Source organism: Mustela nivalis (assembly GCF_964662115.1).
Source record: "Mustela nivalis genome assembly, chromosome: 19".
NCBI lineage: Eukaryota > Metazoa > Chordata > Mammalia > Carnivora > Mustelidae > Mustela > Mustela nivalis.
Window position 1 is genome coordinate 27,550,564 of NC_139038.1, and position 13,735 is coordinate 27,564,298.

At 53.5% G+C, this 13,735-nt stretch overlaps 2 protein-coding genes across 4 annotated transcripts in view; one reads left to right on the forward strand and one right to left on the reverse strand.

Annotated features, from left to right (window-relative positions):
• Positions 1–13,735, reverse strand: part of ABCC1 (ATP binding cassette subfamily C member 1 (ABCC1 blood group)) — a 318,947-nt gene that overhangs the window by 262,562 nt on the left and 42,650 nt on the right. The gene's annotated exons all lie outside the window — the stretch shown is intronic.
• The window catches only part of MYH11 (myosin heavy chain 11), a 111,581-nt gene that overhangs the window by 76,145 nt on the left and 21,701 nt on the right, over positions 1–13,735 (forward strand). For all 3 annotated transcript variants that reach the window (XM_082714962.1, XM_082714961.1, XM_082714963.1), the window contains 11 exons: positions 553–726; positions 2,247–2,361; positions 5,205–5,398; positions 6,720–6,841; positions 6,968–7,037; positions 7,215–7,375; positions 8,673–8,781; positions 10,960–11,091; positions 11,183–11,389; positions 12,261–12,398; positions 13,457–13,580. In XM_082714962.1, coding sequence (XP_082571088.1) covers positions 553–726; positions 2,247–2,361; positions 5,205–5,398; positions 6,720–6,841; positions 6,968–7,037; positions 7,215–7,375; positions 8,673–8,781; positions 10,960–11,091; positions 11,183–11,389; positions 12,261–12,398; positions 13,457–13,580 — 1,546 coding nt within the window. The remainder of the gene's footprint in view (positions 1–552; positions 727–2,246; positions 2,362–5,204; positions 5,399–6,719; positions 6,842–6,967; positions 7,038–7,214; positions 7,376–8,672; positions 8,782–10,959; positions 11,092–11,182; positions 11,390–12,260; positions 12,399–13,456; positions 13,581–13,735) is intronic.

Consider the following 13,735-nt stretch of genomic DNA (forward strand, 5'->3'; position numbering starts at 1 on the left):
AAGAGCATGTGACTCTTGATCTCGGGGTCCTGAGTTCAAGCCCCTTGTGGGGTGTAGAGCTTACATTAAAAAAAAAAAAAAGAAAGAAAGAAAGAAAGAAAAGAAATATGCCTCCCTGATCTGAGTCTAAAAAGTGAAGACCATTTGCGCAGAGTAAGTGGCAAGTGTGTAATTTTGGCCGTGTTCCTAGCACCTTGGCTTAGCCTGTCGGGGCCACAGAGAAGGGCTTTGTCCAAAGGAACCATGGAGGCGAAGTTACATGTAAATTACGTGGAAAGCAAATTACATGTAAAGCAACAAGTTCAGGTGGGCTGTTCCGTGTGTTCTGCCCACTAGGGGGCAGCAGCAAACACATTCTGCTGGTTCCCGCCTGTCCTTCCCCAGTGCAGGTCCAGGGTAATTTGAGGATAGATCTGTGGGAGTGGAAGACACAAATCCATCTTTATATGTAGGCAGAAGAGGTGACATGGCGTGTTTCGGGGACTAACTCTTTCTGGCAAGCCCGAAGCACGGGCACGCTAGCTGGGATCCTGCCTGCCTTGTTTCCCACAGAATAACCCTCCTGGTGTGCTGGCCCTGCTGGACGAGGAGTGCTGGTTCCCCAAGGCCACGGACAAGTCCTTCGTGGAGAAGCTATGCACGGAGCAGGGCAACCACCCCAAGTTTCAGAAACCCAAGCAGCTCAAGGACAAAACGGAGTTCTCCATCATCCACTATGCCGGGAAGGTACCAGCCGTGGGCCCCAGGGCGCTCTCCGTCCCCCGGGGACCAGGCGGGGTGCTCAGAGCAGGAGTAATTTAGGAATGGCAGAGCCCAAAGGTGTAAATCAAATGTAAACCAAATCCAAGCAAGTCTTCCTATCTATTAATCTATAAGCGAGATATTAATACAGATATATTCTAATCTCTATAACGTATTCCAGGCAATTCTTTCTCGTATAGACCCTGACTCCTTCTTGCTATCATTTAAACCGAAGAGGAAGGGCCAGGTGGGATGGGAGAACTGATAAACACACTTTGGGGCCCAACAGACCCCTCCCTTACTGCAGCCTGGAGCTTACCACAGCCAGCTTCTGCTGTCCAGGAAAACACGTGATGGAGGTCTCCCTTCTCCTCCTTGTCCTCCTCCTCCTCCTCGTCCTCGGTAATGATGGTCATCACATGAGAGCTGTAATTACCCAGGAGCTTCCCCGAGGCTCCCGAGGGTCCTGGATAACGTGGAAAAAAACCACAGCTTGGCCTGGCCTGCAGAATCTGAGTATTTTCTTGTCTCTCCAGTGCCCTCCCCTCCCCCGCCCCGCCTCGTGCAAACAGGCAAGGCCCTGAACCGGACATTGGCAAACCACGGCCCACGTGCCACATCTCACCCACAGCCTGTTTCTGTAAATGAAGTTCTGTGGGCTCACAGCTCCGATGTTTACATAATGTCTTTGGCCGCTTGTGACCCATAGTGACAGAGATGTCATGCCCTGTAGCGCTGGAAGTATTTACTATCTGGGCCCTTTACCAAAAAAAAAAGTTTGCCAAATCCTACTCAAACTCAAGGGAGTGTGCATTCCCTTAAGCACACAAAAGAACGCCTTCCTCTTTCCCGCTTTCCAAATGGCTCTTTTCTGTCCCTTCTCCCATCAGGCCTGGCCATCTCCGTGGTAACCACATCCCGTAATAACCCCCCAGAGCTATTTTACGGGCTGTTCCCACTTCAACATCACAATCATAAAATGAAGGGTTCTGCCATTGTCCATGTTCAAGTCAGGAACTGGAAAAGCTTTACTGATCCCTTTTCTGTATATTGGTGTATCAGAATCTCTGAGGTACAGCAGTTACACTCATCAGAGAGGGGCGTGAGGTCCTCACATGTCATGGGATTGTTGCCAAGGCCCCTCTTCATGAGAGGGGAGCCTTGGGGGTGAGGGAGGGGTTTTGCCATCTGCAGAGCTCTCCAGGGCTGGAACTCTGACCATCCTCCTGGGCTCTGCAGAGGGGGGCTGCCAGAAAATAAGAGAAGCAGGAATGGAGCCAGCAGGGGGCGCTGTTGGCCGAAGCCCCCATTGTCACAGGGTCCTTCAAAGAACTGATCTGCTGCACTGACTCATCATGGGTGTTTGAAGATTTCCATCACGGAGGCTGCTAATGCCATTTCCTCTCTGACCTGGGAAGACCCCAGAGGGAAACAGGAGCCCCTGGGCCCTGGCCTTAGTTAGTCACAGAGGCAGACACCCTTGACCAGTGTGGTGATGCTTGCAGGTGGACTACAATGCCAGCGCCTGGCTGACCAAGAACATGGACCCGCTGAATGACAACGTGACTTCCCTCCTCAACGCCTCCTCGGACAAGTTCGTGGCCGACCTTTGGAAGGACGGTAAGAGCCGGCTGGCCGGAGCTGGGGGACTGGGTACGGAGGGCTCTGCCTCCTTCCAGGTGCCCCTGGTTCGCACACCTGCTCCCAGGAAGGGGTGGGCCTGTGTGGGGGTGGGGAGAGGACAGGGTGTGCAGGTGCTAGTGACAACTTGTTGATGCGTCCTGCCACTTCCTGGGGCCCAGGAAGACAGGTCTAAGTCAAGGGACAAGCAGTAACAGAGCAAACAGTGCAGGAGGCATGATGCATGATGACTTCCCATCTGGGGTCAGAAAGACTCGACTATGATCTTCTCTTGGCCACGCACTAGCTCTGTCATCGTGGCTGAGTCTCTTGATGTCATTAAGCTTGAGTGTCCTTAGTAAAACCAGGAAGAGAAGCATAATCCCCATAGGGTAGAATCAGACCTGGGGCTCTCGCTTGAGCATGCATCAGGGTCTTCTGGGGGGCTTCTTGAAACTCAGATAACTAGGCCTCAGTCCTGGAAGTTCTGATACAACAGGTCCAGGTAGGGCCTGAGAATTTGCATTTCTAACAAGTTCCTAGGGGGTGGTGGTGGGGCTGGTGTTCTGGGGACCAGAACTTGGGTTCCCTCTGAGAACCAGAGAAGAGCTAATCCATGTTGAAGTGCTTACATCTGCCAGTCCCAAAGTGAAGACTCAGTACATGCCTGCTTCCTTGAGGCCTTTAGGGCTGATGGGGTTTTCTGCTTTTGTTCCTGGACCTTGGTGCCTGCAGCAAATTGTGTCCTTGCACAGGGCCTGTCAGCCTTGGGCTTATAGGCCTGGACAACTTGTTTTAAGCATGGTAGAAAATGCTGGAGGAGGGGTTCTGTTGTACCAACATTTACTAAGCGCTCGCCATGTCCTAGGCCATGGGATGGGGTAATGGGATCTCACCCTGAGATTTGTGACCGTTTCAGCAAGACCCTTCCCTGAAGGAGCCTAGAGTCTGGCAGAAGACAGAAACAAACAAAGACATTATGACATGGGGTCATATGACCTGCCTGAGTACAAGGCACAGAAATAGGGCATCCTAATGCCAGTGGAGTTGAGCTGAATCGTCATCAGCCAACTGATAGAACTGCAGTCTATGAGGCGCCTGGGTGGCTCAGTGGGTTAAGCCTCTGCCTTCGGCTCAGGTCATGATCTCAGGGTCCTGGGATCAGGTCCCGCATTGGGCTCTCTGCTCAGCAGGGAGCCTGCTTCCCCACCCCCCCACCGTCCTGCCTCTTTGCCTACTTGTGATCACTGTCTGTCAAATAAATAAATGAAATCTTAAAAAAAAAAAAAAGAAAAGAACTGCAGTCTATAGACTACTTCATCCCCCAACAGCAGAATGCACATTCTTCTCAAGCTCCCATGGAATTTCCACCAAACTAGACCACATTCTGGTCTATTAAACACACCTTAATGAATCTAAAAGAATAGAAAGTATACAGTGCCTGCTCTTTGACCACCATGGGATTAAACTAAAAATTAGTAAGAGATAGATAGCTGGAAAATCCCCAAATACCTGGAAGTTAAATGACACACTTCTATTTTTTTTAAAGATTTTATTTATTTATTTGACAGAGAGAAATCACAAGTAGATGGAGAGGCAGGCAGAGAGAGAGAGAGGGAAGCAGGCTCTCTGCTGAGCAGAGAGCCCGATGCAGGACTCGATCCCAGGACTCTGAGATCATGACCTGAGCCGAAGGCAGCGGCTTAACCCACTGAGCCACCCAGGTGCCCAAATGACACACTTCTAAATGGCACTTGGGTCTTGGCCCCCATGTCTTATTTAGAAGTGTCTGGGTGTGTTATTTAATTTTCTCAAGTGAAATTTTAAAATATTTTGAACTTAAAAAACACACACACACACACAAATTACCAAAATTTGTGGGGTGCAGCCAAAGCTGTGCCTTGAGGGAAATTCATAGTTATGCCAGTGGTTTTGGCTTGGATGGGCAGCATGGGAGTCTCTCATTTTGTTCTGAAAGAAAAAGAACCTTGGTGGCTGTGATGTCACACCAATAACACCACCACTTATTCCTTGTTGAGTCCCTATTAATGTGCTAGATTCCTACCTTGGAGTGTTTGCTATACATTGTCTCCAGAATATCGATTCTCTGAAAACCTCCCTAATCACTCACTAAGCTTATCAGAGAGATCCACCCCCATTACTCTTTCTCTCCCTCTTTACCCTGCTTTTTTTTTTTTCTTCTTTACCCTGCTTTATCTTCCTAGGTATGTCTCACCGCTTGGAATATTGTGTACTTATATACGTTGTCATTGTTGGTCTCTTTCCAATAGAATATCCATAGAATATGAGCTGGGATTATGTGTGGAGACACAGGGTCATTGTTCATAGCTGTATTTGTGGGGCCTGGTGCATAGTAGGCTCTCAATAAATATTTCTTGATAGATGAAGGTCTGAAGGCAAGCAGGAGAGGTAAACCTTATTCACTTCTTCCTGCCCTAGGAAGTAGGTGCTGGTTTGACTCCCATTTTGTAGGAGAAACTGAGACACAAAATGACACCAGGCCAAGAGAGTGGCAAGAGAAGGATTTATCTCCAGGTCTCTGTGATAACCTAAGAGAGAGAATTTGTTCTTTTTGTCACTTCAGGAGCTTTCCGATTTCCCAAATAGACAATACATGGAAAGCAGACCTCTACACACCTCCCCTTACCTGTTGCTAGAGGAAAGGTGTTGGTCCACAGAGGAGAGAATGGGGACAGTGCCCACCAAAATGGAGCAGATAACTTGGAGTCTCCACTCCCTGGGCCTAGTCCTCTGGCTTATTGTTGGGGTGGAGGGCCCCTGGGTGGGCCAGAGGCTGACACCAACATTAATGTGCCCCACAGTGGACCGCATCGTGGGCCTGGACCAGATGGCCAAGATGACAGAGAGCTCTCTGCCCAGTGCCTCCAAGACCAAGAAGGGCATGTTCCGCACCGTGGGACAGCTGTACAAAGAGCAGCTGGGGAAGCTCATGACCACCCTACGTAACACCACACCCAACTTTGTGCGCTGTATCATCCCCAACCACGAGAAGAGGGTGAGACCACCTGCCTGGCTTCTGGGGGTGGGGGCCAGAGTGTACTCTCTGGGGATATCATCAGGAAGCTTTGGGGAAAGCAGACCAGGGTAGAGAGGAAGGAGGAAAACCTCCATACCCCACGGGCTCCGTCTGATGCAGGTGGAAGGTTGTCTGAACTGGGTACCCACTCCCCATCCTGGAGGCAAAGGAAGGCAAGGAGACAGAAGGGACTTTGAGCCTTGGACTTTTGGTTCAGGGCATCGAATCGTTCATGCATTCATTATTCTAGTCAATATAGGCAATCTAGTCAGTAGAGCTGCACCTGTGCCAGGGACTGAGGATAGAGTGCTGGATAAATCGGGATCCTTGCCTGCAGGTTTCTTCCGGTGATCTAGTGCAGGGATGCTTAGCCGGGGCAGTGTCCCCCGGGGACATCTGGCCACGTCTGCAGACTTCGTTGGCTGTCATAACAGGGAGGGAGCTGCTGTTCAGATCCAGTGTAGAGAAGCTAGCAATGCTGCTAAACGCCTTATGGCACACAGGGCAGCCCTCACAGATGGAAAGCAGAGACTAAGCCCAAGATGTCAATGGGCTGATGTCGTGGGAGACCTGCTGGGAGAAAGAGATGCACAAGCCGATATGCACAACGCAGCATGGTAAATTACAAGAACACCATGCAGCCAGGGCTCCCACTCCAGCCTTGGGGCTCAGAGAACGCTGCCTTGGGAGTGAGTAGGCACCAGCTTGGTGAAGTGGAAGGCAGGGTGGGGAAGGCATCCTAGGCAATGGGACCAGTAGAAGCAACGATGTGACCTGAGAAGCGAAAGGTCTAGGTAGCAACTGGGTCATTTCATGCTGACCTGTGATGGTGTGAGGCAGGGATTGGGGAGAGATGGGGCCGAATCCTTTGGCAGGAGCTGGGTCGTGGCACTCCTTGTGGGTTGACCAGAGGAGGCCGTTGTGGGCTTTTAAAAGCAGGGGTATGTCACAATCAGACTGATGTTAGGGAAACAGAATGAGAGGTTGCAGAGGGAGGCAAGACAGGGGCGGGAAGCAGGGAGGGGCGGTGATGGTGAATGGATGTCCTTTGGGAGCCATCTGGGAGGTAGCTGCTGCAGCACCAGTGACAGGAAGTGAGGGAAGGAGAGGCTTCTAGCCAGGTGAGGCTGGTGCCACCAAGTCCAGGAGAGGTGGCACCGGTACCCCAGCTGGCACCTCCGCTGGTGCCTCTGTCAGCCACGGTGGCCTGACACTGGGTCACCCAGGCCTGAGATTCGGGGCTTGCTGCTCCCGGGGTCCCAGCCCCCTGGTCCACCGCTCTGCCTCTCTGGCCTTGCAGTCTGGCAAGCTGGACGCCTTTCTGGTGCTGGAGCAGCTGCGTTGCAACGGGGTGCTGGAAGGCATTCGCATCTGCCGCCAGGGCTTCCCCAACAGGATCGTCTTCCAGGAGTTCCGCCAGCGGTGAGCCTGCTGGGGTCAGGGGAGGGGGCTTGGGTGCAGGGAGGGCGGGGGGTGAGCCAGGCCGGGTGGAGGGCTGGAAGGATGCCGAGAGGCGTTTCATCAGTAGCTTCTGCCCTGTGTCTCCAGCTACGAGATCCTGGCTGCCAACGCCATTCCCAAAGGCTTCATGGACGGGAAGCAGGCCTGCATTCTCATGGTGAGTCCCAGCCCCAGCGCCAGCCCCTCCCCAGGGATCTGACTGCAAATGCCCCCCCCCACCCTCGTCGCTGGGGACACTGCCAGGAGCTTGTTGGGGTGGGACCTTCCTGAAACACGCCCCATGGACACATGTCACAGCTGAGAACGAGAGCACCTGTCCCTTTTTCTTCTGCAGATCAAAGCCCTGGAACTCGACCCCAACTTGTACAGAATCGGGCAGAGCAAAATCTTCTTCCGGACGGGGGTCCTGGCACACCTGGAGGAGGAACGGGACTTGAAGATCACTGATGTCATCATGGCTTTCCAGGCCATGTGTCGCGGCTACCTGGCCAGGAAGTAAGGACCTGAGCACTGTCGCCTTCCTGCAAAGGGCCCAGAAACACGCCCTCCTCTGGGGCTTCTGCGGCCTCATACTCTGGTTCCCGGCTTCTCTGAGAGGCCACCTGAGTTAGGAAGCATCCTGATCGCCTGGCGCTGCTTCTGGTGGAGGCAGAAACGCTACCATTGTAGGGAAGTGCCCTCACTGTAAGGGCTGCTGTCCTGCCCCCCAGCTTACTTGCCGGTGAACTTGGGCGAGTTTCTCTCTCTCTCTCTCTCTGTCTCTACGAGGCTCAGATCTCTCCACTGGAGGAGGATTCTTATTCCTCCCCATGGGGCTGTGAGGAGTCCGTGGACAGGGCTAGGTTGTCATTTCAGAAGTGCGAGAAGATGGTAAGGGCAGGAGGGAAGAGGATTTGGCTGTCCCCATAACCCCCTGTTCAAAAGGGATCCAGAAGGCAGGGTCTTGGGAGATCGGATGCTCCTTCTGTTTTGCGAGGCTTAGGGTCTGCATGAGGGATGGGGCTCCTCGAGGGAAGTCACACCCCACAGAGGACTGCAGGGACTGGCGGAGTGGCTCTCTGCCCATTCGTTACTCAGTGGACCCAAAAGGGTGAAGGCCAGAACCAAGGTGGTGAAGACCAGAACTGGGGGGGGGGGGGTCTGCAGTCCAGGGACAGACCTGAGTGGTTATATTTCATAGCTCAATTCTCTGATGGGCCCTCCCACCTCCACTGACACGAGCAGCAGCATTCTTCAGGTTGACCCGTGTACCAAGATGGCAGCCCCGCAGAGAAAGAGGAGCCATTGAGCTCCCCCTGGCGGTGGTTTTGCAAACCCACCAGCCCTGAAACCCAAAGGAGCCCTGATTCCGAGTCAGACTTGAGATTTCTAAGACACAAAGACACACCGGAGGAAAGAGTGGGTCTGCCTGTCATGTGTCGGACCCCCTTTAGGACTGGTGGAGTGTAGACTGACTACCTAGGCATTGTTTGGACCACAGATCTGAGTCCAGGGCGTTTGGTGAGCTGGGGGTTTTCCTTGCCCACCGAGAAGGGGGCTGGCCTCCAGATCATTGAATTGGTCTGCGCCCGGACGACATGCATGTGGTGATGGTCGAGCTTCCTGAAGAATCCGAGCTGGAGAGCAGGGGGGAGGGGTGATGCCCCTGCAGGAGTCACAGAATCCCATGCCGGACAGGCGCGTCTTGCTTTTGGGATGTGCGCGCGCACGACCCCGGGGAGACAAGGCTTGGGCACCACCCCCCCTCCGCCTCCCCGGGGGGTTCTCACAGAACCCACTTCCCCTGCCCCAGGGCCTTTGCCAAGCGGCAGCAGCAGCTGACGGCCATGAAGGTGATTCAGAGGAACTGCGCGGCCTACCTCAAGCTGCGGAACTGGCAGTGGTGGAGGCTGTTCACCAAAGTGAGTGCCGTGGAACCCGCCTCTGTTGGAACCCTCTGCCCCCTTCTGCGCCCCAGATGCTCCCGCTGTGGGGCCGCATGTGGTTGACGGCCCATGTGCGCATGCGCTCGGGGGCTCAGAGTCACACTTCGCCTGTGTGTAGTTTCTTGGCCCAAGAAGGCTTAACCCCCCTTCTCCTTCGGTGGGCTCATAGGTTATCAATGACCCTGACTGGGATCCCAAGCGTTTGCACGGGGATCCCTCCCGTTGCTCATTTCTGGCCGCACCCACTTCCCCACCATAGCCCCGCTCCTCTGTCCTCCCTTCCTGTGGTGTTGCCGTTTCAAGAATGTTCTACAAGGGGAGTCCTACACTCTGTCATCAGGGAAACTGGCTTTGTCACAAGGCACACTGGTCTCTGAAGATCAGGACTTGGGGGCATTCGTGGTGGATCTTATAGTAGCACGTCAAGGTCCGGCCCCCAACACACTCCTCCCTCCGTAGGATACTTTGCAACTCTTAAAAATGACGGTCACCTAAAAACGCTGGATCAAAGCCGTGTGGAGGGCCCCTCCCTCCGCACAGTAAAGGCCTGCTGTGAAAAACCCACAGCCCACGTCATCCTTAATGGGGACAAAACTGAGAGCTTTTCCCCTCAAGCCAGGAGAAAGACAGGGATGTCCCCTGTCACCGCTTCTAGAGCACAAAAATGGCAGCTAGCAAAAAAATCAAAGGCGTAAAGCTGACAGCGGCACGGGGTCATGATTATCTTTAATTTTAAGTAACGGACTTGTCGTAGAAAATTGGGCAGCGTGGTCTCGGGTGTGTTTTTTAAACATGTAGGAGAAGGACTGGCGGGAACCGTCAAGGGTGCACACGGTCACCTTGACGGGGAGGTAGAATGTGGGAGATTCCTCCCCGCTTTCCTCCTTGGGATTGTTAGGGTACGGAGTCGACCACCCCTCAATTAGACAAAGAACACTCTCGATAATGCAAGTCACACAGCGAGGTTTATTTCCAGCTAGCTGGGGTCCAAGCATCTGCCTGGCGCAGCGGGTTTCAACAAGGACCCCGAGCACTCAAAGCCAAGGGTTTATATAGCGTTTTCAAGGCACTTCTCCGTGGCTACATACATATCTTGCACCCCACTTTGACAGTTTAACTATGTTTAACCTTTTGCCACCCCGGCATCACCCTAGAGCCATCCTGGCCGTTAAGTGAGATCTAGGTTTAGAAGAAATGTAACTTTATTTACATTTTCTTCTGCTTCAGCCTCCTTCAGTTTAATGGTGCGACCTTAGGCCTTGAGGAACTGAGCCCTTTGTCTCTGGAAATTGGGCCATTGAAGAGATGGCCCTATTTGTTGTAAATCACCAGGACATTTGCAAACCAAGGGAGACTCCTGTCTTGCAGGATTGTGATCTCTGCAAGTTAACTATTTGTTTTCTTTAACATTTGGTCCCTGTGGCGCCACCACATAACCTCCCTGATGGTATATGATTAAGTTGTTTTTCCAGGTTTTAGCTACTTTCTCTTATCTCAAGTTAGCCGTGCCCTAACAAGGCTTCCCAGCCTTCAGGATGGCCATTCTGATGCTAACCCACTCTTACAGTGCAAGGTGCCAGCTTTTGCTTTGCCAAGATGGCTGTACTTACGTCAGGGCTAGACTCGAGGTGGGTACAGCCTTGTTTTTCTTGGCTTCCACACCTGGAGCTGGTTTCTGGGACTTGTTTTTAAGTCCCCTGGGGGAGGGGAGCAGGGACAGTAAAATAGGTCCTTACAGGATGATATAAGCCGGTTGGTCAGCGGTAATTCTCTCTCTGGGAACGGACAAAGTGGGAGAAGGAGAGACTTTTTCCTTTACACTGTGCACATTTTTTCCCGGTGGCTTTCATTGATGATTTCTGAACTTCAGTGCTATCAGAGTGTTGGATGGAAAGGTTGTGTCGCGGGGTGGCTGTCCCGTGCTTTCTAGAATCTGCAGCGGTACCCCCCGGCTCATACCCACTAGGTGTTGGTGGCATCCCCTGCCCAGACTGGAACAACCCAAACTGTCCCCGGCAATTCCCAGGCATCCCCTCGGGGGTACGGGACAGCATAAACCAGTCCCTGGTTGAGAACCGCTGATCCGAGGTATCAGGAGAGCTTTTAGCTTCCTCGGGCCATGGACGCCCGTGACGGCTGGCGGTGTGCGCGCAGGTGAAGCCGCTGCTCCAGGTGACTCGGCAGGAGGAGGAGATGCAGGCCAAGGAGGATGAGCTGCAGAAGACCAAGGAGCGGCAGCAGAAGGCCGAGAGCGAGCTCAAGGAGCTGGAGCAGAAGCACTCCCAGGTAGCGGCCCAGAGCCCGGCAGGGGCTGCGGAGGGAGGGCAGCCGCGCCCCCGCGGGGCTCACCGGCCACCCCCCTGCTCCCTGCCTGCAGCTGGCCGAGGAGAAGAACCTGCTCCAGGAGCAGCTGCAGGCGGAGACCGAGCTGTATGCTGAGGCCGAGGAGATGCGGGTCCGGCTGGCGGCGAAGAAGCAGGAGCTGGAGGAGATCCTGCACGAGATGGAGGCCCGCCTGGAGGAGGAGGAAGACCGGGGCCAGCAGCTGCAGGCCGAGAAGAAGAAGATGGCTCAGCAGATGCTGGTGAGGCCCTGCAGGGGCTGCTTGCCTTATCATTGGACCCTCGCTGCAAGCCTGCGAGGGGCGTGTGGTCATGTCTGTCCCCGCTGGGGACTAAGGCTTGGAGGGGGTCGGCCCGTCCCGGTCTCCCAGAGAGCCCGCCCCATTCTCCGGCTCTACCCTCCGTGTGCAAACACCTTTTCCCCTCACAGCCCCGTGTGAGGGACATTCGCATTAGTTAGCTGCTGTTGTACGACAAAAGGCCCCAGAACTTAGCAGCGTGGAAGGACACGCCGTTGGGTCACAGGGTCAGGAATCTGAGAGTGGCTCGGCGGGAGGTTCTGCGTGAGACTGTATCCTGCGGGTGCAGTCGGAATGGGAGCCCAGGGTTGGAGGACCCACGTCCACGTGGCTAGCTCCCGTGATTGGAGTCCGGAGGCCTCATCTCCTCACTGGGAGGGCGGGGAGCTTCTCCTTAGGGCTACATGGCCTCGCTGGCTTCCCCCAGGAAGGGCAAATCAAGAGAAGGAAGAGAGAGGAGGCCACAATGCCTCTGACAGCCTGGCCTTGGGCATTATACCTAATCACTTCCTCCTAAATCCAGCCCACGCTGATGGGGAGAGGAATTGGGCTGCACCTCTCGAAGGGAAGAGTAGGAGGGTTTGCAGACACATTTTGAAACCACAGAGTATCTACTATCCCCATTTGACAGATGGGAAGACTGAGGCTCAAGAAGCCAGTGGTTTCCCAAACCTTTTATTTCCAGTAAAAGGAGACCGCAGCACCGGGGCCGGGGTTGGGGGCATGAGACCCTGGCTCCGTGTGGCTCCCCAAGCTGCGAGAGAGGGACCCCCTTGGGAGCGAGGTTTGTGATTCCATTCCCTCTCCCACAAAGGACCTGGAAGAACAGCTGGAGGAAGAGGAAGCCGCGAGGCAGAAGCTACAGCTGGAGAAGGTCACGGCCGAGGCCAAGATCAAGAAACTGGAGGATGATATTCTGGTCATGGACGATCAGAACAATAAGCTGTCAAAAGTGAGTGAGTGGGACCAACACCTGCGTTAACTCGGCAGGCTCCTCGGGGCTAAGCACTGCAGATGCTTCCTCTTTCTGGCCAAATGCATGGTGCAGAAGGCGGCCTCCTGACTGCCTTCTAGAGGCAGGTAGACCCCATGGATGGGGTCCCTGGTGGTCCCTCCAGGATCAGGGCTTCCCACAGATCAGGTCTCAGAAAATCCATGCCAGTGGGTGCCCTGAGTTGTGCAAAGGCCGATGCATGTGCCTGAGACTCGGGGGCCTTTCCCGCATTCTCACGGGCCGCTTCTGGTCAGTGATAGGGTGACCCGCAGGCGTGGTTTGCCTGGGACTGAGATCTTTCTAGGATGTGGGACTTTCAGTGCCCAAACTGGAAAAGTCCGCATGTCACCTGGAATGAGTAGGTCACCCAGATCGGGAACCACTAGGCAGCGCCACTGAGTTCAGACTCCCTTGAGGTCTTTGAGCTCGATGTCAGCTGGGCCCCTGTGTTGAGTCAGGCTCTGTTTGGGGTACAAGGCCTGCATGACAAGGGGGGCCCTGGCCTGGTAAGGCTCATACCTAACCATTAGTGACCCTCACAGTCAGGGTTCTGAAGAAGGTGTTCACAATATTATAAAAATAGAACATCAGGGGATAGAAGGAAGGCATTCAGGGAAGGCTTCCTGGAGGAAGTGACATTTAAGAGAAAATCTGAAGAATGAAGAGCAGTTGGAAGGGGAGTGGAGAAGCCACTCAGGAGATGGTCCTATCTGTGCAAAGGCCCTGTGGCAAGGAAAGAGCTGGCATGTGGGAGGAAGGAATGAGGGTTCGATTGCCTGGACCATGAAGTGTGGGGGTCAGAGGGCACATGAGGTATGAAGTACCTGGGTTTTAGGGAATGATTGTTAAGAAGCTTTTTTTTTTTTTTTTAAATCATTTTAAAGCTAGAGGTTGTATTGCGTGTTCATCTGGGTTTTCTTTCCACCTGTTTTTTTGGAAGTGACTAAAAATGAAATGTAGATCCTGGAAAAGGGAAAAGAAAGCAATTGATATTTCTTTTCCTTCCCCCGCTCAAGGAGCGAAAACTCCTTGAAGAAAGGATTAGTGACTTAACAACGAATCTTGCAGAAGAGGAAGAAAAGGCCAAGAATCTTACCAAGCTAAAAAACAAGCATGAATCTATGATTTCAGAACTGGAAGGTAAACCTCGTACCTCAAAGGGGGTTTCAAATGGGTGTTTTAAAATCGGAGAGCTGGGGCGCCTGGGTGGCTCAGTGGGTTAAGCGTCTCCCTTCGGCTCAGGTCATGATCTCAGGGTCCTGGAAATGAGCCCCACATCGGGCTCTCTGCTCAGC